The 25,131-nt window shown below is 34.1% G+C and overlaps 2 protein-coding genes and 1 long non-coding RNA gene across 47 annotated transcripts in view; 2 read left to right on the forward strand and 1 right to left on the reverse strand.

Annotated features, from left to right (window-relative positions):
- magixb (MAGI family member, X-linked b) overlaps nucleotides 1-20,364 on the forward strand; it is a 177,533-nt gene extending 157,169 nt beyond the window's left edge. For 11 of the 40 annotated variants that reach the window (XM_087265117.1, XM_087265120.1, XM_087265119.1 and 8 more), the window contains 5 exons: nucleotides 430-630; nucleotides 2,052-2,119; nucleotides 2,209-2,358; nucleotides 4,396-4,534; nucleotides 13,858-20,364. In XM_087265117.1, coding sequence (XP_087121243.1) covers nucleotides 430-630; nucleotides 2,052-2,119; nucleotides 2,209-2,358; nucleotides 4,396-4,534; nucleotides 13,858-14,963 — 1,664 coding nt within the window. In that variant the 3' untranslated portion in view covers nucleotides 14,964-20,364. Of the gene's footprint in view, nucleotides 1-429; nucleotides 992-2,051; nucleotides 2,120-2,208; nucleotides 2,359-4,395; nucleotides 4,535-6,880; nucleotides 6,985-9,362; nucleotides 10,979-13,857 lie in introns of those variants that run through there. The other 29 variants (XM_087265121.1, XM_087265123.1, XM_087265111.1 and 26 more) reach the window with 6 other exon arrangements.
- Nucleotides 1-25,131, reverse strand: part of LOC141375883 (uncharacterized) — a 270,920-nt gene that overhangs the window by 63,346 nt on the left and 182,443 nt on the right. The gene's annotated exons all lie outside the window — the stretch shown is intronic.
- iqsec2b (IQ motif and Sec7 domain ArfGEF 2b) overlaps nucleotides 22,463-25,131 on the forward strand; it is a 179,418-nt gene continuing 176,749 nt past the window's right edge. The window contains 1 exon segment of the mRNA XM_087265109.1: nucleotides 22,463-24,120. Coding sequence (XP_087121235.1) covers nucleotides 23,678-24,120 — 443 coding nt within the window. The 5' untranslated portion in view covers nucleotides 22,463-23,677.

The raw sequence follows: 25,131 nt of genomic DNA on the forward strand, positions 1-25,131 counted from the left end.
CCTTAAAACAACTTAGCAACAACAACACTGCAGTATCCTTACACTTCAAAGGCATAGTTCCTCTAAAAAATGAAAACTGTCATCATTTACTCTCCCTTCGTTGTTCCAAACCTGCTTGAATTTCTTTCTTCTGTTGAACTCAAAAGTTATTTTGAAGAAAGCTGGCATCATGTAATCATTGACTTTCATAGTATTTGTTTGTATGCATGTCAATGGTCACAGGTTTCCAGCTTTCTTCAAAATACCTTTTTTGTTCATCAGAAGAAAAACCTCAAAAGTTTATAACCCCTTGCAATGACATAAATAGTGGCTACATTTAGATTTGTAGGTGAACTATCCCTTTAAGCACTATTGTGGTGTTGTGTTTGGCAAAGTCAGCTTGCATTTAGAATGTTCATTGAATGTGATTTGTCTGTCTCTGTCTTGCAGCGGTGTCTCTGCTGCCGCACAGGTTTGTGACGGTGCGCAGAGGAAGCCCAGCAGCGCGCAGCGGTCAGATCAGGCCTGGCGATCGCCTGGAAGCTGTGGACGGCAGATCAGTGGTCAATTTACCTCACAGGGAGCTGGCTCAGATCCTGAGGAGAGCTGGAAACACTCTCCGCTTGACCATCGTACCTCGCGCCAGTGCTCGTGAGTGGATTATTTTATACAAACCATAGGTTGATTATTTATACAGTGCTGCAGTACTGCATGTAGAAGTTCTTGAAGAACAAGGACAAAGAAGGGAAACATTTTAGAATAAATGTGATCTTGGAAAAGTAAATCAGTCATAAGGGGCCAATTTGAGATTTATACATCATCTGAAAGCTCAATAAATAAGCTTGATGTATTGTTTATTAGGTTTAAGGTTAGGATTGAGGTTAGGACTGGTGGAGATGCTTTTTGGAAATCTGGAATCTGATGGTTCAAAAAATAAACTATTTAGAAGATTGGCATTTAATATGGACAAATTAAGCTCTGCAGCACGGTGGCTTAGTAATGTCACCTTACAGCAAGAAGGTTGCTGGTTCGAGTCCCGGCTGAACCTGTTGGCATTTCTGTGTTCTGAGTTTGTTTTATTCACGTGAGTTTCTTTCATTCTTTCATAGTTTTTTTATTCACGGTTTCCCTCACAGTTTCCCACTTATAAGATGTGCAGTATAAGTGGGAAAACAGTGGATGCAAGTATGAATATGATAGTGTATGGGTGTTTCCCAGTACTAGGTTGCAGCTGGAAGGGCATCCGCTGTGTAAAACATATGACTGAAATTAAGCTCTTAGCAATTCATATTACTAATCAAACATTACAATTTTATTATATTTATGGAAAGGCTTTTATTACAGATCTTCATGGAAGAAAATCTTTTATAATTATAATTTAATCGTAATGTTCTGATAATCATTAATACTCTGATGCTTTTAGTGTGAAATAAAAATCGATAATTTTAACAATGTATTGTTGGCTGTTCTCACAGAAACCCATGCAACATAAGGTTTTGTAATCAAGGGTCACTAATTTGAACTCTTTGGTTATCAAGACAATGGAAAACTAGAGAAAGCTCAAGTGTACGACATAAATATCTCTGACAGAGATACAGTATATTTATTTATTATATTTTTAGTGCATAATAATTATATTTACATTGCTGTTTCATTCATAAAATTATAGAAATATTCATCTTTAAAAAAATTTTAAAGGTTCCATGTATAGCTGTTTTTATTTGATTTTATTTAGGTTTATTTTAATTTATTTTATTTTGATTTCTTTTTTATTGCTCTACTCTACATTACATTTTTTTTATGTTGTCTTCAAATGATTTAGACCAGTCTGATTTGACCAGTATTTAAAGAGGAAAACATTATCTTATTTAAAAAAAAAAATTTAATACACATTTTAATGTGAAAGCATGTTAAATATTAAGATCTTAGAAAACTGTTTACATTTATAATTACTGACAAATTGCTATTTACTTTAGCAATATAAAAATTTCTCAGTATGGGTCGACGACTTTATATAGTTTAATTCCTTATAACAAAATATATCTAATATCTTAATGATAATTTTTCTTTAGATTCCTCAGAGCGAGCAGATTATGACCCTGATTATAAGAACAGGAAAACTCACAAGTCAAAACCAAAGGTGAGCAATAGCCTACAGTGCTTTTACATGTTCTGTGTGACAAAAAACGACAAAAAAATAAGTCTCTTTTTTTCCCTTTAAACACAAAGCAGGATGCCACGCGGTACTACAGTGTGGAACTGGAGCGGGGTCCCACTGGATTCGGCTTTAGTCTGAGAGGAGGAAGTGAATATAACATGGGCCTATATGTGCTGGGACTGATGGAGGGAGGACCGGCCTCACGCAGCCACAAAATACAGGTGTGGATGGATGGGTGGCTTTTTTCTAGATATTTTTGTGGGAAAAACTTATTAGAGAGATTAAAATATGTACATGTTTATGTAAATGTTTTAATCGTATTTTTTAAGATAGGGTTATTTTGTCATGGCAAAGTCAGATGATGTAATAACTTAGACTATAATGTCTTAAGACATTATAGTGTCATTAATTACTTTATTACCAGGTGTGTGTAAGATGGTAAAAAATGTTTAGATTTTGGGATATCAAATGCAATACTATGTAAATATAAAACTAGTTTTTTATATTTTTTGTCAGAAGAGTGTTTTGACAGTTTTTTTTTTTTGTTTTTTTTCCCCAGAGGGTTCCTCTTGACCCTTTTTTCAAAAGGTTTGGTGTCAGTATGTACATGTTATATATAACAGAGAACATACAGGATTCAGAGAGTAAAATTCAATACCTTTTAAGACCTTCATTAGGACTCTTTCGATACATTTGAGGATCTCATCACCACTTTAGCTCTGAACGGGTAACATTGGTGGCATTTTAATTATACTCATTAAATACTGATTGTAAGAAACTAATCCTCAACTAAAATATTATTCATATACTTTATAAAAACGTTAATTCAGAAGGTTTCGCCTATAGAACAGCAGAAACAATGGTACTGCCTTGGTAACTGCAGTAAATAAAGGAGTGTGACATCAAATATAGCAGAAATTCATTGATTTTATAAACTACACAGCATCTCAAAACTTTAAACATTAGCATACAACTATAAATTTTTAAGGGCTTTAAATTTTTCTAAATTGATTTATCAACTTTTAAAACGTTTTAAGACCCTGCGGAAACCCTGTATAATCACTTTTTTTACATCAATATTTTCTATTATACAATATTTAATTTTTTTTTTAAACTTAAAATGTATCTCTATGCTATGGAAGTATCATATTAACTTTATAATATATTATATTATATTATATTATATTATATTATATTATATTATATTATATTATATTATATTATATTATATTATATTATATTATATTATATTATGTTTTGTAAACACTAGCATTTAATGATAAATACAGAATAAAACGACTTTTGCTCAGTTTACAGTGCTATAGCTAAATAAAATATATTAATATAATTAAAAAAATCTTAGAGATGCTAAACATTTGAACTATAACAAATTCCTGGCAAAATATGAGTTTGATAACTTTAAAAGGTGCCTTAGCAAGCGTCACATCTTAACTAAACCTATAGGTGCTACAGGAGATCTTAGAAAATGCTAACATTAGCCTGATGGCACAGAAAGCCTATGTAGGCTAAATCCCACCCTGCAAATCTCCATCCACGAATGCGCACTATTCAACATCACTACAACACATCACGTAACAATCTCCAGAGGGAAAACAATTATAGTACAGTTAGTATTTACAATATCAAACAAGATGGTAGGTTGTTGATGTTTGCCTACCATTTTCTATCCATAATTTCACTGATGACATATCTGTTTTCTGCGCAAACAGGGTGTGCAGATATGTACAATTAGATACTGGACAGGCATATAGGACAGCCTATTGGGCAAACTTTTCTTGTCCCTACACCTTCTACTGAACATTTCAAATACAAATGTAATGACAAAATGGCAATAAAACAATTATGTTTTATGTTGCTTTAACTTATTTTCAAAGGTTAATCAGGTTTCACTTACATTTTTTTTAGTAAGACAAAGTTTAACTTTGAGTTGAGATGAGTAGAAAAGTTCATTTGATTTAACTAAAAAAATTAGGGCAGCAAGAATTATTTTACAGTGTATACATAAATAAATTTGGATATGAAGACACATTCATCTAACATAGCAAAACATTTTTTGAAGGCAATCACTTATTCACATCTGTCTATGACTCAAGACTGTACGAATGTAAAAGTGTTTATTAAAACTTGTATTCACAATATTTAAAAGCACTCTGGTGATTATGGCACACAGTGGTTTATCACAGTTGATGTTTATTCTTTGCCAAAATCATATATGTGTGTGTGTGTTTGTATTGTAGGTGAGTGATCAGTTGGTGGAGATCAACGGAGACAGTGCAGCAGGAATGACACACAGTCAGGCAGTGGAGCAGATCAGGACTGGAGGAAGCAGGATTCACCTCGTCTTCAAAAGAGGAAACGGATACGTCCCTGACTACGGTAAGACGACTCAGCTAAATATAACTCTGACATTATCGTATATATCTTATCAAATCTAATATATATATATATATATATATATATATATATATATATATATATATATATATATATATATATATATATATATATAATAAAATAATAATAATAATAAAATAATCACAGAGTCATTGATTTCAGTCACTGGGTTATAGCTAGGGTTGGTTATCGAAACTGGTTACATTTTAGAACTAGTTTAAAATGTCAAAGAACTGGGTATTCGATAAGTTGTGCACATTTCGATTCTGTTTATTAATTCCTGATTCTCATTTCTGCGTGGCAAACAGCAGTCATCATTTTACAGATATATCTATCTGCCAGTATATATTGTCACTCATTTTTCAACGTAGTATCAGCTTTAAAGTAAAATGTTTTATCTACTGGATGCGAACGGCTATAAAGACTCATTATTACTCATCATAAGCTGTGATTTTATTGTGTGTGTGAGAAACTATGAGTGATCGTTACATCTGTAGACAGAGCTACACAAGAGTGTTCTTTCACACAGTCTAATCTCACTTAATTAATTGATGAATTCTTTCAGTTAAACAAATGATTCAGCCAAAATAAAAAAGTCTGTCATTTACTCACCTTTTATTGTTACAAACCTTCTTTTTCCTATTAAAAACAAAAGAAGATATTGTAAAGAAAGCTGGAAACCTGTAACTATTGACTTACATAGTTTTAGCTTTTTCTATATGGAAGTCAATGATTACAGGTCTCTGATATCTTCAAAATATCTTCTTTTGTCTTCAACAGAAGAAAGAAATTCATGCAATATATGTTTGATACTATTTAAGGGTGAGCAAAAAGTGAGTAAATTGAATCTTTTGGGTGACATTTAACAGTTACAGTACATCCTACCGGTTATAAATGTGGCAATAATAAGAACCAGAATTGATGAGCAAAAAAGGGAACTGGAATTGCAACAATTAAAATGATACCCAACCCTAGTTCAAGCCTAGTCTGGGGGGCTATTTCTGCAGAGAATATTATTTAAAAATATTTAGAGAGTGATCTTGAGAGTATAGAAGCTAAAAAAATATTACAGAAAATAAAAACAACAATAAAAGAAACGTTTAATTAAATAAGGCAAATCCAATTAGATCCACTTGTTTAGTAAATAAAGCTGCAGCAAGTTGCAAGTCTCATAATGAATGTTTTATAACATAGACATCATCACAACACTTTATACGGTATAAGTGCAGGTTAACTATGTTTATATTACTATACACAACTCTTAACTTTTCAAAATTTGACTAATGTAGTAATTATAATGTGAATTTTCTTTCTTTTTTTTTTAAATAGATGAGTTCTGCATTTAATTTAGCATTGTAAAATCTACACCTTCATTTGCCTTAAAAAAAACCCAAATAAAATATTTAAATTAGGATAATGTTATCTTCTGAGAACTTCCTGACCCCAGAGCTATACATGCTGTATATTTCCAGATTACTGAAAGTTTACAGCAATACATTTGCTACTTTTGTACATTTTGTCTTATCAGTCAAGTAAAATCACTGTCCATTGAAACAATTCCTTTTTCATTCTCTTGGATGCATTTAAAATAATAAACACATTCATGTGTGTGATTCAACATGATTTAAATTCAGCATTTTTTAATCAAAATATTTTTAAAAATGATTCTTTTTTAAAGTAATGTGTTACTTTACTCTTTACTTAAATAGTAATATTATTACATAACTCGTGTTACTGTAATGCGTTACCCTTAACACTGGTTATATATAGTAATCTTTATAGATGTAAATATGTATTTTATGTGATTGTTTTGAATGGTTTGGTCAAAAGTGAGTGTATTTGCTTCAAATGTTTCTCATACAGTCCAGTTGAGTCACATTCTAATGTTTATCCTGCTTTGGTTGTATTTTTATCACTTTCAGTCACTGTTGTTTTATACGACAGTCTTTGACTAGTTATTCAATTGTATTTCTCTTTATCTGTTATCAAACTAACACTCTGCTTTCTTATCTTGGACTTTTCCCTCTTTTCTATTCTTTTTGATTTAATATTTTTCATCTTTTTAATTTTTGTTGTCTTGTTATCAAATTATTTATGCTCCCTTCCACCAATTTGCTTTTGAATTTGCATCACTTTGTTTGATTCTCCTGTTTAATTTTCCCGTCTGATTTTTCATTTTATTTATTTACTATTAACTTTTTTTTTGTTTGCTTCATTAAATTCTCCTAACTTCCATGAGGGAATCTTTTCTATTGCTCCATTTCATTTAATACTTTGTTTTCATTCTTTGGGCCTTCCCTCTTTCTCTTTCTCTTCCTCCTCCATCAGTGGAGCTCTCCAGTCTCTCTCTCTGTATGACCAACTCCAAGCTGGGCGAACCATGTTTCTATGTGATTGGAAGGACAGAAAATACGCGGTTGGTAGCTGTTCCTGTTAGTTCTCCATTTTACTGTTTCTCTACATCTCTTTCATATTTCTCTGTTGTCTATAAGTCTTTCTGATTCCCGGTCTCCCTGTCATTTGTCGATTATACCCATGTGATGTCAACCTGTTTGTGATGCATAATTACATTAAAGGTAATGGTTTAAAAGTGCTGTTTTTAAGTTGTTGCCTCTTCCAAAGCATAAAAATATCATATTTGCAGATATTTAAGAAACATGCTTAGTGAACAGTCTTGTTTGTAAGAAAAACAATGTGAAAGTCAAATATACGGCTTTGTAAATGTGCTTCCTATGCCATTGTTGTGCCAAGAAATGCATCCCTGCCGCAAAATGCTGCCCCTCATTAGCATTCTCAGTTTAAAATTTAAACATTTAAAAATAAAAATCAAAAGCTATAACTGAATAAAACGTAAAAAGATTGTTTATTTTGATGGATAAAGCAAGGACAAGAAGTGCAGTGCATTTTAAAGTGCTTTAGGTTTACCAATAAATGTAAAATAATACTACTGACTGTAGTGTAGCCAAAAATGAGGCTTTTTGGTGGCTTTTAAACAGACATTTAGGCTACATGGAACATAAATTTGTTGTTGTTGTTGTTTTAAACTAAACCACACATCAAACAATTTACTTAATCTCATTTGTATTGTATTTAATGTAAATTTATGTATGTATTTATCTTCTGTAAAGGAAGGGTTCCATTTATGAAACTCACCTCAGTCACTCTCATTAGTGTAATGACTCAATCAAATTTAGTTAATAGATGGACATTTCAGAGGGGATGCATTTTATGGCAGGGGTGCGCCTCCCGGCATAACACCAGAACGTCTGTCTTTGTTTTGGTTCTTTTAACCCACCCACAGTTTAGCCAATTATATTTCCTTATCCTGGGTTGCCTTCATGGAAAACAGCATACAGTATTTCAATCATTCAGTCAGGAAGGCTCTCAAAGCATGTGCCTGGGACCAAAACTGCTACCTCCGGTGGACAGTAGCAGAATCCAAAATGAGACACAGATTCAGAGTTCCACATGAGGTGGTTATTAGCAAATAATATAAATATTACAGAAGTAAACATAAGGTGAACAGGTTACATTGTAACCTTATGTCCTAACAACACGCTACATGATGAGATTAGCAACGATACAATTTGGCTGTTTCCACCTGACAGAACATGATAGAAATCAATAGCACATAATATGCACTCACTCACGGAATCTTTAGGTTTATAATCTAATTAATACATATTAAACATATTTAACATGATTAAATTTAAATGCTGAATCACTGACATTTGTTGGCATGCACTGAAGTATATTTTCAAAGGGTTTATTTATTTTCAAAATCTGAGGGGAACTATCTGCTGCTGCTTTTAGTTGTATGGCAATAATTGTCTAGTAAATTGGCATTCACATTCATATTATTAGCATTTGACACTGAATAAAGCACTTGATGTGATTGTTGCTTACCTGTGAGAAATAAAAGCCATTTCTAAATTACAAATTTCAGGTGTTGGTTAGGACAAAAACTACTCTTAGTATGGAAAGTATTTCCTCTATCATGTGCCATTGCTTTTAGTTAGAAAACGGTTTAAATCAGCCTTAAATCAGCTTTTAGGCTCAATAGTCAGGCACACTCACATCAATATGGCAACTGCGCTTGCGTTGATTCGTCAGAAGAGGAGCAGAGTGAAAATATGTTTTGATCCAGGAGTTCAACACCAAGTTCAACCACTGGCTGTTATATGTTTCACTTTTAAAATAGTGATGATGTTTGTGGATAATTCCAGATGAAGCTAATTAACTTCCAGTTATGGTTATGTATTAATATTTTAAAGCTGTTGTTCAATTAAAATTATAAGATGACTAAGATTAATAATAAAATAGTTTGAGGTGTCTTTACAAAAACTTAACAAATAAAGCATAATCTGTCTGACATGATGACATTACCTACACAAAATAACTTGTTATAAATCTGTCATGAACATGATTCTTATGAAGCCATTATAACTGTCATGAAAAAATACTTTTGGTCACTTTTTCCTTTTGATACATTTTTTTTGCTATTAAAATTCATTCAATAATTTTCCTTCAGCTTAGACTCTATTTCAGAGGTTGCCTATAACTATTCCAGCATGTGTTTTACACAGCAGATGCCCTTCCAGCTGCAACCCAATACTCGGAAACACCCAAACACACTCATTCACACACACTCATACACTACGGTAAAAATTTTTTTTTATTCAATTCACCTATAGCACGTCGTTGGACTGTGGGGGAAACTAGAGCGTGCAGAGAAAATCCACACCAATTTAGGGAGAGCATAAAAACTCCACACAGAAATGAAAACTGGTCCAACCAGGTCTCGAACCAGCAATCTTTTTGCTGTGAGCCACCATGCCACCTGCTATTAAAATGTATTATTAAAAGTGTCAAAATACTGTAGTGTATAATATTCTGACAATATATAGACAGTATAATGACCTTGTGACAATCATGACAATTTATGTTGTCTTGGTAATGTCAAATTGCCTTGACAAACAGGTTATGATGTATTTGGTTATGTCAAGTTGTCATACCAAAGACATTTCAAACAATGTCATCTTTCCATTTAATGACATAACTGAGTGAATGACACTTAACAACACTTTCCAGAAGTATGCATAAAATCTCATTCATTTTCATGATGTGCCCTTTAAGTAAAGTGTTACCAATCTTTTTTTCATTGTTTGTATATAAAGAGAATTAGAAAAATAGGAAAAAAATAGCAAAGGTATGTTTATAAACCAATTAAATAAATTTAATTATGGAACAAAAAAAAATCAAAACATTCCGAATTCAGAGTCAAGCTTCAGATGTTTCTGTAAGAGAATAGTTTCACCTTTTTAAAATATTTGGGTCAGATGGCAAGTATAAACACATTAATTTTGATTTTAGGAACTGTTTTTTATTCCCCCTTTCAAAATGTTCTCCATTTATTTTAAGTGCATTTATCTCCTTGTCTAATGAGAGAAAATATGTTGCAAGATCTTTTGATATTTGCAGCAATTATTGGCCCTCTCATCATCACTTCACATCAATGGTGTATCTTTTTCTTCTGTTTATCTTGAATGGTAATTAATTTCTCCTCACAATGACTTGACAAAATGGCTGCACTATTCTTACAAATCTAAATGGAAATGATAGTCTCTTAAAACAACAATAGTTAATTATATTAGACAATTAAATTTTTTGTAATCTTGATTTTTTTTTAAACACTTGTTTAAACTGCGTAAAGTGTCCCATTTAATATTTTCGATATATTTATATATCATATATCATCGTCATCATGTAATATTAACTTTGGAAGCCCTAATTATTTCAGTTTATAATATTTGTAAAAAATTTTATCTTTCTTTTTCTTCTCTCTTTACTGTTATGTCATACTTAATGCATACAATTAACTAGTTCATAATTAGCATATCAAACAGGCATTTTTGCATTTCAAAGCTTCTTAGCGCTCAGTTTTAATGAGTCAGTTGCGGCTTTAAATGTGAAGCACGCCGCACATTCAGAATGACCTCAAAGTCCTGACTGAAGAGGCTGACAAAAGACCCCAGCGACACGCTTGAAGTGCTCAGGAACATTCATTGTGATTGATTTTCAGAACTCTAGAAACCATAATTGACTTTTCATTTTACTTGAACTTACTGAATATTTACTTGTTTTGTCTTCTCAAATCTGCACTGAACTTTTTTTAACATTGTTTGTTAGTGTCAAAAAATCGACCAAAAAAAAAGAAGGCTCTGTTATTATTACTTAATCTCATAGTGTTCCAAACATGTTGATATTTTTAAAAGTGAAACACAAATGACTTTATTTCAAATTTCTTTTTATTATTTTCTACATTGGATATCAATTACAACATTCATTTTATAATTATCCTTCCATGTTGTTGCTAACACTCCCCTTAAATAAACACTTCCCTCCCTCAACAGCCTAAAACATACCATTGAAAAAAAACTGAAAAAACATAATTAATAAGTACAGAAACTAAGAAAACAATAATAAATATGTATTCATATTTCGCAGCTTAAGAATCAAAAGAGTTAGCCAGCAAATAATCTTAAAAGGGGCACCACACCTTGTCAAAGGTCTTTAAAGAACTAGTAAGTAAGTCTCTTTTTTTAATTTAATGCAAGTAAACACTTCTTTTTAGCAACTACATGTTTCCACTTTAAAAGGATAGTTGTCTTGCTAGTAAAGTAGTAAAAGCAAAAGCTTTTCAAACCATTCAAATGACTTTAAAATTGAATTTAAAAATGAATTTAAATTAATTGTTACATACCAAGAGTGTGAAATGTAAGTGAGGATCCAAATGCAAGACAGGCTAATAGGACAATCCAAAAACCAGTTGAGGCTCAGGACAGACAGCAAACATTTAGAAATAGTAAAGCATTTAGAAATCTACATACAAACAATACAATAGTCCAGCTAATGTGTATCAGCTGGATGATTAATCAGTGCAGTGGTTTATGGGAAATAGACTCTCTCAGAGTAACAGAATTCAATAATAGAGTGTCCCATAGTGGAGCTTGTGGGCATTTTAGCTGGTAATCCTGACAATAATTCTTTAAAGTCTATATAATACTAAAATATTGTTTATATAACAATGTTATTTTAAAGAGCAGTGAGTGAATCAAATGTAAATCACTGTGCTCTACCAGATAAGTTTGGTGCTGTGACCAAATTTCTTTCAAATGACAAGTACCAAAGAAGGTCTGCACTCAAAATCAGAAGAGAAAAAAGAAAATTCAGTTGTGTGCCTTCATCAGTTAAAGACAGCAGTTAGTGACCATAACCGTCAAGCTCTAAATTAAGCTTTTATTAAAACTATTTTAATAAGGTTCTTTTAATTGCATTTAAAATGTAAGTTAACTATAGTCTGTTAAATAGACTTAAGCATTCATTTAGTTGTTCAAGTGTAAAACTAGATGAAAGGCTGTTTAAACGCAAGCGCTGTCAGGAGCAGCAGGCAAGCACCAAAACTCCATTGAAAATAACAATGGAATTTAATGCAGAGCTGCTTGTTCAGTATGAGACCCACTTTATAATGTATCTAAATCAAGCAGTAAAGATCATTGACTTTAAGCAAACCATTCCTTAAACGTAACAAGTTTATAATGGTATAACAGTTTACCAGAAGTACCTGAGCTGGCTTATTTTAAATTAAAGCATATAGCCCATTATTATAGCAAAGCCCTTGGTTCTCTGAGTTACTGGTTTGTCTTTGTCAATATTTACAATTTATATTCCAAGTTTCCCTAAATTCATCACATTCTGTCCTTGCCGTGTCCTTTTATTTGCTGGCATTGTGCTTCTTTTGTGGAATCTTAAACTAACAACTATTTAATTTGCCAAAAAATGTGCCACCCCCCACACTCCTCTCCTCTGCCATTAAATGTGCAGTTATTGTGCATTTTTGTCAATTTTGGAGCTTGGCGGATATTGTCCTTATCAGGGCTATTATGGCAACACACAAACCCTAAAAATATGATATGAGCAATATACAATATACTCGTAGCAGTGCCTTATGGCTGTATATCGGCACTGGTGGGAGGCATAAGCAGCCTCATGCCTTAGTGTCCCACCAGTCATGATAAGTTGCCATATTGCACTGCTACGAGTGTGATATTGTAAGTATATAACAATTCGACAACATAATAATGTATATAAAAAAGAAAATCAAACACGAGAGTCTAAAAATCCTTTTGTTAGAGGAAGTTGTTACTCACATCTGCAGCTGACAACGTTAGAACAGCAGAAGCTGTTACTTACCAACGTCACTTTTGAGCTAGTATTTTAATGATTCTCTAGCATAATATCTAAAATAATGACAAAACAGGTGATAGTGCTCACATTTTAAGATTATAAGGCTGAACGGCATGAAATGCCATCAGTCTACAGACATTTCCTAGTATTTCTCTGTTGCAATCAGGGAATCACAATAATTATCCCTGAAAAAGCTAAAGCAGCATAAACACTACTATATTACTGTTGTGTTTGCGATAAGGAAAATGCTAAACACATGCAGGCATTTCTTCTCTCTTTCTTTTTACTGAACTAATCTGTAGTAACAAAAACAGGAGACACATTAGAACCAAACATAAGGCTAACCAAAAAAGTAACTCGGAGTTATAAATAGAGTGGCCACCACAAAGTACATAAATTCCTGATATACAGTCCCATTTCACACTCAATAAACTACAATTACTATGGTATAAATACAAGCACTACAACATACAACAGAGCGAGATCAACTTTAAATATAACTTACCAGTTTTATAATGATTTGATTAGCTGTAGTTAAAAATAATGAGTTCCTCTCCTTTAAGGGCTTATTAAGCTGTCTCTGTCACCATCTTGTGGATGGACAACATCAACTGTCTTTTTCACTATCCTTATAAATAAACTGCATAGTTGCAATATAGACAACTGTATTCTCGCCTAAAAAGCAGCAAAAATACATTATGTTGTCCAACAGCAGCAAATATTTGTCAAACTGAGTTTATTGATCTGCTGTCACTCTATGTGGGCAGAGTAATACAGAAGGATGAAGAGACTGTAAGTGCTGTTATTGCTGAATATTGCACAGCTATCAGCCCATCAGATTCGAGAACCAGACAGAACTGTTGTATAAATATATATACATATAGTACATACAGTATATATTGTGTGTTTGGTTAAAAAAAAAACTTTTGCAGTAATGCAGTAATTTACCTAATCACGTGTGTAAATGTTTTCTGTGATCTATCCCATCATTAAAGTTTTTTTCCTCCATTTCTGTTTCTCTCTCTGTCCTCATCTGTCTGACTGTCTTTCTCTGTCAGACCGTGATCACATCACAGCCGTCTCCTCCTCACCCCAGCCCCTTCAGTCGAATTTGGCTGCAGTGAGCCACCACCGGGCTCAACGGGACGCCACATCCAGCCTTCAAAAACCAGAGAAGACCAACCGAGGGTGGAAAGAACCGAGGGAGAGGAGTGACGGAGGAGACCGCGAGAGCCCTGCAAGACTCAAGGGTGACCGTCAGGGCAGAAGGCGAAGGTCAAGAGATGATGAAAGGAGACGAAGGTCATACAGCTTGCCTAGAAACACACCAAGAAGACACAGCGATGAAAGCATGAAGGTTGAAAAGGTTGAAAGAAATGGGAGAGAGATGGAAAAAGGTAACAAGAGGAGGGTGGACAGGCCAAAACGAAGCAAGAGTGAGGAGAGGGTGAGAGAAAGAAAGAGAGAAGGAGATGAGAGTAAGAACACACAAACCATCAATAAACACAGACTTCCTCAGCCCAAACTGCAGTGGGAGGAAAATGAGGAGGAGGAGGAGGAGTGGGATGGAGAGACTGAGCAAGAGTGGACGAGAGAGAGAGAAAGGCTGAAAGACAAAAAACGGGAGAGGGAGGAGAAAGCGTCTCTGTATTCAGAGAGCGACGGGGAATTAGAAAGCGAAAATGAGAGTAAGATGAATGTGGAAGTGCTTGAGTGGGAGACGAACAAAAAAACCCATCAAGACATTTCTGAGGAATTGAACAGAGAGCAAGATACAAGTTTCCATAAGCGCTTGCCTTATTTGGGCATTCGTGTACTTCCTCCAGACACTCAGTCCCACCCTCTTAGACGCATTTCTGGCCACTCATTGGAGGAGCCCGTAGGGAAGAATGAATTCAATAGGACGCCGTTTGCTTTCCTTACAACTGAGCAGTCTGATTACGCAGAGTCGGAGTCAGGAGCCAGTGTGTCTGAGTGTAGCATATCGGCAGCCAGTATCTCTGGTCTATCAGTGTATATGACAGAAAGGTGTAATTTAAATAGCAAACACAATTTCCAGGAGCCCTTACTTCCAGGCCTGTGGTTAAAACCGAGCTTGGAGAGACTCATTAGAGAGGGTAAGGAGATCAGGATGATGGGGAAAAGTGGAGGAACAGAATGTTGATTTATTGTCTTTTGCTTAGGTCTCTTACGCTGGTGAATTTGATCATATTTAGGTTTAACGTTGCAATAAAGCCAAATGCAGCAAGAGATAGTTTATTGTGTATTGTAACACACTTCTAAATCAATTAGATTAATTTAGACTACTTTTAAATTAAATTAAATGAGCTAAAACAACACAATTCTTGAGATTTCATTTGGACAAATACATTTTTTATGTTCAATGCACATACATTCGTTAAACCTGTTAAGCTAATCCATTTGTGTTGGGACAAAATAAGAAAATAAAATGCAAAATGCATTCAATTCAAACAGGGCCGGAGTGGGACTCTTTTTCAGCCCTGGAGTTTCAAGCCTTAGACCGGCCCACCTCAGTTCACGACTGACTATATTAAAATAAGGTCATTTCCAATTCAGTTTCTAATTACACTATCACATCTTTTTTTTTTTTTTTTTTGAGAAAACAGCTGCTTTAGAACTTTAAATGTTCAAAACCCTAACAGTATTATATGTCTTAACAATAAAACTAAAATAAAAAAAAACATACTCAGACGAGAATCAAACCCGGGTCGACAGCTTCGTAATTTAACGTGCTAACCACTGGACCGCAACAGTTGTATATGACAGACTGACCTGTAGGCTGGTTATATATAAAAAGAGCAGAGCTGCGGTAAAATAATGAATAAGAAGACTGTAGTCAAGTAAGTAAATTAATTAATTTAAAAAGTGTGACTGCTGAGAGCAACAGATTCTGGAGCTAGGGACACTGGCCCTCGCGGCCAAAAAACGGACCGGCCCACCGGGAATTCTCCTGGTCCTCCCGATTAGCCAATCCGGGCCTGAATTCAAATGTTACTTTCAAATAAAAAAACAACATTCTAAACTGTAAAGTGAATGTATTTTCATCAAATAAGTCTTTTTAAAGCAAATAGCAATTAAATGTCTTTAGACACCAAACTTTTGAACGGTATTCAATAGTTCATGTTTAAAACATTGAACTCTGAATGATTTTTGCAATATTGTGCTTGTCTCCTTGAAACAGGCCCTATCTCTGCTAAATTCATTTTCGAAGGACTGATCTACTTCTTTTGGAAATAGACACATTTTACAGGTTAAACAGTTGAGTTTAGCCATTTTTTTTACCCATTCAGCTGATCTCTAGTCCTGGTGGGAGCACATTTAGCTTAGCATAAATCATTGAATTGGATTAGACCATTAGCATCTCATTTTACTATTTTTTTTAGTACATGATGTAACTACAGAATAATCACACCTTAAATAGGAAAATACTATAAACTCTTTAAAAAAATTTTAACTAGATGGTAATTGTTTAATATGATACAATGATTTATGCTAAGCTAAGCTAAAATTGCTCAAAATGAATTAATTGTGTGAAACAATGCATTTTTTATTTTGTACAGAGCAAAAAATCCACAATTACACACAAATTGAGTTGGGACAAGATGAATTAATTGAGTTAACATTAGTTTTTAATTAATAAATGAATTATTATTTAAGTAGGTTGAATATTAAACAGTTAAGCTGTCCCCCAAAAAACTCAAAAACTGTGTTGTTTTGGTTCATTTTAAATAAGTAGTTTGACCAAACAACAAAAGCAACTTTTTTATAGGACCACAGAACCAGCCATAGGGGTCTTTTTTCCTAATTTGAGATTACATTATCTATAGGCTGAATTAATAAGCTTTCCATTGATGTGTGGTTTGTTAGGAGTGGTCATCATTTGGCTGAGATACAATACAACTATTTGACAATCTGGAATCTGAAGGTTCAAACAAATTAAATTACTGAGACAATTGGCTTTCAGTTGTATATTGCGATTTAAAACTATCTGTGGTTTTGTGGCTGTCCTACAAAGTCAGTGTGCTGAATCGTTCACATGCTGCATCCTTGTACTCATGACGCAGAGTTCTCGGGTATCAGTCCTGTGAATACTTAAGTGGGTGGCTCTTTTGACTTCAACAGTAAGCAGTTTAAATGCATTTACATTTATACATCAAGCAGGGGCTTATGCAACCAGACTTGCAAAAGAGGAAAATAACAAGCAGTTCGTGCCAACAGTTTCATAGTACACAATGCCAAGATGCCAAGTTTCAAGTAGAAGTCTGTTTAGTGCACAACCATCTAGAACAAGTTACCAACTGCAAAGAATTCACAAAAAGCGTTATAGTTTTGTTTTGCACAAGCAAACACTATTTACAGGAAAGAAGTATATAAATATATTCTCTCCCACTCCAGCTTGCTCTCTCAGGCATACAGTATCTCTCCCCTCTTCCACTTTGTCCACCACAAAGAAAGTCTGCAGTTATCAACACAACATCTTTATTTTTGCACCAGACTGTTTGTACAGAATGTTGAACTCGTATGCAACAAAATGATTGTGTGTGTTGGGTCAATTATTTTCTTTAATGTTATAGCAAAAGTAAGGTTCTTACCTGTAGCCCAGATGTTCTTTTTTTCTATTCAGAACCAAGTTTGGAGTCACTTTAATCTTAAACAATGCTCCATGTCAACCAGAGAAAGTCTATCATTTTATTAGCTACAGATCAAATGCTGAATGATGATTATTAAGTGCTACTGTTCAAAAGTTTGAGGTCAGAAATAGAATGTATAAAAAACATGAAAAACGGTAGATAACAACAACTGTTACAGCATTTAAACACTGTAAAACCCAACAGTCAACATTTGTATATGAAATGAGTGTAGTTCATTCAAAATTGACTTAATTCTACACATTTAAGAACTCAGTGTTGAAGGTAATGAGTTAATTAAATACCTTATTACTTTAACTCAAATGGAGTAAGTTCACAGTACTCATATAGATTTTTTTTAACTCTAATGGTTTAAGTTGCCTTAACTTATTGGGTTTTACAGTACTCGATTGGTTTGAGGTTTGTTCTTCAAGTTCAAGTTCAAGTCAACTTTATTGTCAATCAAACCATGCAACAGTACATTACACAGAAGACTGAAATTGTGTTTCTTCCATACTCCAATGTGCAATTTAAAACAAAAAATATGACACACACTAGACATAAACTAAACATTTAACTAATACAGTACAAGAGAAATTGAATAAAAAGACAATAATAAACTGTGAACACCAGATTACCAGATATTCTATTGTTCCAGAATATGACCATTTATTGGGTTTAACTGTGCTCAAATTGCTTCATTTACTCAAAAAGATTAAGTTCACAGTACTCATTAGGATTAGTTTTTGATTTTAAATGGTTTGTTGCAATTAGTTTCCTCAAATGGGTTTAGTTACTTTACAGTAATATAAAGTAATATAAACATAAAAAATGTTTCCTGAGCCCAAAATCAGTATATTATGGTAATTTCTGGTGGATTATAGGACACTAAAGACAAAATTAACGGCTGTTGAATTGGTTTTGTCATTACTAAAATTAAAATGTTAATATGTTCAAATTAATAAAACAACATTCATAATTGTAATATATGAGTGTATTTTCATCAAATAAGTATTTTTGAGCAAATAGCAATTAAATGTCTTTAAACAGCAAACTTTTGAACAGTATTCAATAGTTCATGTTTGAAAATTGAACATTGAATGATTTTTGCAATACCTATTGTGCTTGTCCTCTTGAAACAGGCCCTATCTCTGCTACATTAATTTTTAAAGGAACGCTCTACTTCTTTTGGAAATAGGCACATTTTACAGGTCCTCTAGAGTTGAACAGTTGAGTTTAGCCATTTTTAAACCCATTCAGCTGATCTCTAGTCCTAGCGAGAGCACATTTAGCTTAGCGTAGCATAAATCGTTGAATTGGATTAGAGCATTAGACCATCACTTTAAAAAATAAGGAGGTTTTTGAAACTTCTAATATTCTATTGGACTTAGTACATAATGTAAATACAAAATAATCAAACTTTAAATAGGAAAATTCTATAAACCTTTTATTTATTTATTTATTTTTTAAATGAAATGCTAACTTCTTAATTCAATTCAATGAATTATGCTAAGTAAGCTAAAAGTGATTCTGCCAGCCACAAAGATTGGCTAAATGGATTTAAAAATGGTCAAGCTCAGCTATTTAACTCTAATATGAGCCTACTTCTCCCAAAAGTGGAGCATTCCTTTGAGGGGTGATTGCCTAGGTAAACCTTCTTGTGAATGACGTGTCTACATGTTAACTGTTAAAAGGCCATAAACTGTATTTGCCATATTTCTCTAAGAGCATCCCGTAAAAAGTATAGATAAATGATTATTTGTTGTGCCCTCTGGGTCTCTGATATCTCAGGGAACAGATATGTAAATATAATTTTATTTATGTATTTATTTTTGGAGCAAGCCCTATACAGTAAATACCCTCAAAGTAGCTCCTATTGTTGCCTTGCAAACAAAAGTCTTCTCTTGTCTGCTGACCTTGGCCTCTGTGATCTCAATACTTTTTTTGCTATTTACAGTGAAAAGTCTACTGTATTCCCCTTGAATCATTTCCTCCAGCTTTGAATAACACTCGGATTGACTCCAAATAACTGACGGAGATGCAGTATGTATTCATTTCAGATGCAGTATCTGTTAAACTCTGACGTGAATCTCTATGAAATATGAATAGTAATCATTAAAAAAGACAATGACAGCAGTTGTGTCTGTCAACCAAATAAAAAAGAGAGACCATTGTGCAGAATGTTGGTACCGATGAGTTGAAGTTTGCAATATTATGTGGCTTAGCGCCAAGCCTGCAAAACCTCTTTAGTTTAATGCACCCAGGGTTTTTTCTCTTTATCTTTATTGATGAAATAGTAAGAGAGAGGTTGACTGTATTATGCTCTTGTTAACTGTAGCTTAACTAAATATACTGATATTTTAGCATTAACCTCATAAAAAAACTGTGCCTACTACTATATTTATCAGTTGTGTTCCTCGATTCAATTAAGTTCAAGTCATCAAATGCAAAACATCACCTAATAATGTTCATCCTGTGTGTTCTACTCTTGTATGCACATTTAAACTATGCATAAGACGATGCCATTTAGAATAATTGGGAAAGCAGTGTAAACCTGTGCACCCCAGCAGGTCTGGGATCAGCGTGTTGAAGTCAGTCGGGTGTTGGTGGTCCGCATATTTTGAAACATATCGTAATATTCAGAGTATGAGCCAATGCCACATAAGCTTCACTAACATCTCTGTATTAAGTACACGTGCAGTCTGAAGGGCCCATTTTAGAGTCTCTCGATGTCCATACTAATGTCTATGGCCATATGTACCAATTGTAAATACATATAAATATATAATTATAGTTCTATATATACATATGATATTATGTTTCTATTATGATTATATTGTTATAATCCATTGTAACCCAAATGCAGGTAACAAATTATATTAAAGAGTTATATTAAACAGTCATGTATCTACCTGAGATCAGCCTGGAGTGCATTTCCTTGCTTTGTGTGCATGTCTGTGTGTGCATGCAGGACTGAATGTGGGTGTAATTTCTGCCCTGAGCAGTAGATGACACTAAAGCATATTGAAAAAGTACCTGATTCCATTGATATAATAGAAATAACATTTCTATAATATTATTTTTTGAGATATTATTATTATTATTATTATTATTATTATTATTATTATTATTATTATTATTATTATTATTATTATTATTATTATTATTATTTATATGTTAAGAATTGTGGAATTGTATGTTTATGGTATGTTTGTGTTTCATTTAAATGAACAAGCACAGTTCTGTTATAATGGACAGTAATTCATCTGTATTTCTGTAGCACTTTTACAATGTAGATTGTGTCAAAGCTGCTTCACATAGAAGATTATAGTGTGTTGAAACGGTGTCAGTTCAGTGTTCAGAGTTTAAGTTCAGTGCAGTTTAGTTCAGTGTGCTTTAATATTCAGTACTGAAAGTCCAAACACTGAATAGCAAATCCATCGATGCACAGCTCAACAATAGTAATGGTAACAAAAGAGTAATGGTTTAACACAGTTTCTTTAATTTCTGTTTTGTTATTTGTTATTTTTAATAAAATTTCTTCTTGATTAGATGCTTAACAGTCAATTATAAATTAACTAATAACTAATTACTGCATGCTGTGGGCAAGTGACAAACAGCAATATTTAATATAGTTTGTAAATGTGTGTTTATTTAATAATTGCATAATAAACCCACTGAAAAATCTAGCTTAAAGCAGCTTAGGCTGGCTGCCTGCTTTTAGCTGGTCAACCAGCCTGATTTTAGAGAGGTTTTGATCATTGCCAGACTGGTTTCCAGCCATTTTCAGCCTGGTCTGGTCAAGATGGTCAGGCTGGGAGATGACCAGCTAAAACCAGTCTGGATAAGCTGGTTTTAGCTGGTCATTTTCCAGCCTGACTATATGACCACGCTAGAATGACTGGAAACCAAACCAAAACCCTTTAAAACCAGGCTGGTTGACTAGCTAAAACCAGCAGGTCTTTTTAATTTTTTTTTTTTTTTTACATTTGGCAGATTAAGGTTAAATTATTAATATTAAAATGCTGTTTAAGCCAGCAAATCATTTTTTAGTGTTGTCAGGTTATCATTGAATCAGTTAAAAAAGTTAATCCACTTATAAATAAATAGATAAATAAACAAGCAAGCAAACAAGAGAACAGCAATTGAAATCATCATATTGAAAACTACAGAAATTCCAATGGTTTCAACTACAAATACTATTAAAAACTTTACAAAATGATCAACTGTTTTTAAAGAAGTAAAAATGTATACAAATGTAACAAAGTCAAATTTTATGTTTTCTACAGTGTTTTGGTAAATAAAGCAAAGGACGGTAATAAAAAAAGAGAAAAAAACTAAAGAATAAAAATAATAACAGGAGCGACACAGTGGCTCGGTGGTTAGCACAGTCGCCTAACCGCAAGAAGTTGCTGGTTCGAGTCCCGGCTGGGCCAGTTGGCATTTCTGCGTGCAAGTTTGCATGTTCTCTCTGTGTTCGTGTGGGTTTTTTCCAGGTGCTCCGGTTTCCCCCACTGTCCAAAGACATATGCTATAAGTGAATTAAATAAACAAAATTGTCTGTGTAGTGAACGTTTGTGAATGAGTGTGTATGGATGTTTCCTGGTACTGGGTTGCAGCTAAAAAGGCATCCGCTGTGTAAGACATATGCTGGGTAAGTTGGTGGTTCATTCCACTATGGTGAACACTGGTGAATAAAGGGACTAAGCCGGAGGAAAAAAGACCCAAAAGAAACCATTAAAGACCCAAAGAAACCATTAAAATGGACAAATTCTGTTCTGGTTTTCTGTTGTTGTTGTTTTTTTTAGTAAGTAAATCACTCTCTATTTTACTGTAGATATATTGTTACCATGGTGATTTATGTTGGTATATTTACATCATTAATATGCCTAATGTGTTTGCTTGAGCTTCATTTGTTGAAATCTCTCTCTCTCTCTGTTGTGCGATGAAAAGATCTTGCGTGGGTTGCCTGTGTGACGAGCGCTGGAAAGACTAGTTTAACGCATCTCTGCTTGCCAGTTGCTGTTGGATCTGTCAGGTGAAAAAGGCGCGCACGAACCTGAGCATCCACGAGACCAAGAGCATCCGCGCGCAGAGCATTGGTCACTTCGGGAATACAGAGGAGCGCGGAACTTTACAGCAGGTGGTGCATCTCGGTTTACGTCTAGGAAAAGTCCTGATGATGTGTGCAAGAATAGATAAAAGCAGTGACTCTTAAACGACGCTGTCATTTAGACTGACGTCGAGGTTAATAAACAAACAAGACGCGCAATTTTTACGAAGAAAGCGGAGCGCAAGCGATGAACTGAAAGCTACTCGTTAAAAATGGGTTGAAGAAAAGAGAGGTGTAAGTAGGTTCTTTTTAACATGTGGAGCCATATGTGTCAATTTTATTTTAAAAAGCATATTTGACAGATTATTTTGAAGAAGAGGAATAAGAAGGGCGCGCGCTCAGCGCGTGCAATTCTTTCATACTTTTAACGCTTTACTTAAAAATGCCTCCTTTGGTGCTTTATATAATGGCAGTTTATTGAAGTTGGACATTGCATATATGATTCAGCTTTATAGAATTTTACTTTTGTGCTAACGAAGAAAGCATTTTCTTCACTTTAATTTTACAGTATGTTGTCTCTGTCAAGCTATAGTGGATTTCAGGGATTGGATTTGTATCTTTTTGCTGCTGTTCCTCATTTTCCACTGTGCTACCTCAGCATGCGGGAGTTGTGTGTAGCACAGCAAATCTCAAGATGACTGGATTTTGTAAAGACTGGGTTTGTGGAAACAGAAATGAACTTCAGATATCATTTCTTTAGACTTGTGTTTATGGTATAGTGTCAACACATGAACTGAAATGGATTTTTTGGTCAGTGAGCTCAGAACTGTTCAAGCAATTCTTTTTCTTTCTATTACTTTTTCTGCATAGATTTTCTTTACAAACTTGAAGTACAATCACAGCTAATATACAAAAGCTCTTGATCTTTGAACTCTTTTGCTGAAAACTGAAGTTATCCAACATTTTAACAGCTGGAAGGTTCACAGATGAAGATGCACTTGATGCCTATAATAATGCTGCTCTAAATGTTCTTAGCTGGTGTTTTTCAAGTGTTGAGACTGAAGTTGAGATATATAGGATAAAGACAGCTCTATTAAGCTTCAACTTTTAGGCTCAATTGTTTTATCTCCCCCCCACTGAACCTCTCAGGTGGGGGGGGAAGGTAAGACCCAAACTATGGAGTCCAACCCAGACAGCCCAAGTCGGGCTGTGGAGTATCTTCTGGAGCTCAATAACATCATTGAGAACCAGGCCAAACTTCTAGACACCCAACGTAAACGCATTGAGGAGCTCGAGACGCAACTGGACCGGGTCAACCAGGAGAACCAGGACCTGCGGCATGACCGAACACCAACCGAGAACTCCACACAGATCCACAACTACAACCAGAGCTCGAAGCCGATCCAGCCGACATCTCTACCAAACCACAATGCTGGAGGTGTGCATCAAAACAGCAGCGGTAATGTCCCCTCATCCACAGTGCCTGGTCCAGCTCGCCGCACACACACGAGGCTGACCCGAGGCCTGTCATGTGGGTCGGCCCCTGTTGACAAAGATAGAGGCCGACTGGACCGGAATGACAGCTCTGGGACAAACAACACCTCCACCCTTCGGAAACAGTAAGTGCCTCATTCCTTTACTCACACTTTGTGAGGGCTGATGCGGGTTATTGGTTGTTTGGCCTTTTAAGGTAGCTTGCAGTATATGGTATTTGTGCTATCTATTTGTATTTATTTTTTAGGGTATTGACTGATTGGAATCTTGTTTCAAGAATATATCATACTTTGTGAAATCACACTAAACATGCACACGCGCACACACACACACACACACACACACACACACACACACACACACACACACACACACACACACACACACACACTCTTTTGAACTCATAATTTTTTTTCAAATGTTTCTCAATTGCTGTTTAACACAGAGATTTTAACACATTTTTAAACATAATAGTTTAACGAACTAATTTATTTAGTCTTTGACATAAACAGTACATAATATGTACTAGTTTTCTTGCATTACACTTATAGTGCAGTTTAAAGGCTTAACTAGGTCACTTACAGAAAGTTAACTAGTCAAGTTAGTTAAGTTAACAAGTAAGGTAAGTCAACAGTGGTTTGTTCTTTAGCCAATTGAAAAAAAAAATCTTAAGAGTGCTAATATTATTGACCTTAAAACATTTGTTTAATTAAAACTTATTTTATTCCAGCCAAACTAAAAAAAGAAATCTATCTCCAGAAGAAACAAATATAGGTCACACTTTACAATAATGTTCATTAGTTAATGTTAATTAATGCATTTACTACAATAAACAATAAACAATACATTTACTACTGTATTTGTTCATGTTAGTTAACGTTAGTTAATGAAAATACAGTAGTTCATTGTTAATTCATGTTTACTCATGGTGCATTAACCAATGTTAACAAGCATGGACTTGGATGTTAATAATGCATAAGTAAATGTTCAATTATGATTAATAAATGCTGTACAAGTGTTGTTAATGATTAGTTCATGTTAGTAAATGCATTAACTAATAAACCTTAATGTAAAGTGTTACCCAAATATATAATACGGTCAAAATTTCCATGGTCTGTCAAGCATCACTTGTTTGA

Source organism: Danio rerio, chromosome 8 (genome assembly GCF_052040795.2).
Source record: "Danio rerio strain M-AB ecotype USA chromosome 8, GRCz13ab, whole genome shotgun sequence".
NCBI lineage: Eukaryota > Metazoa > Chordata > Actinopteri > Cypriniformes > Danionidae > Danio > Danio rerio.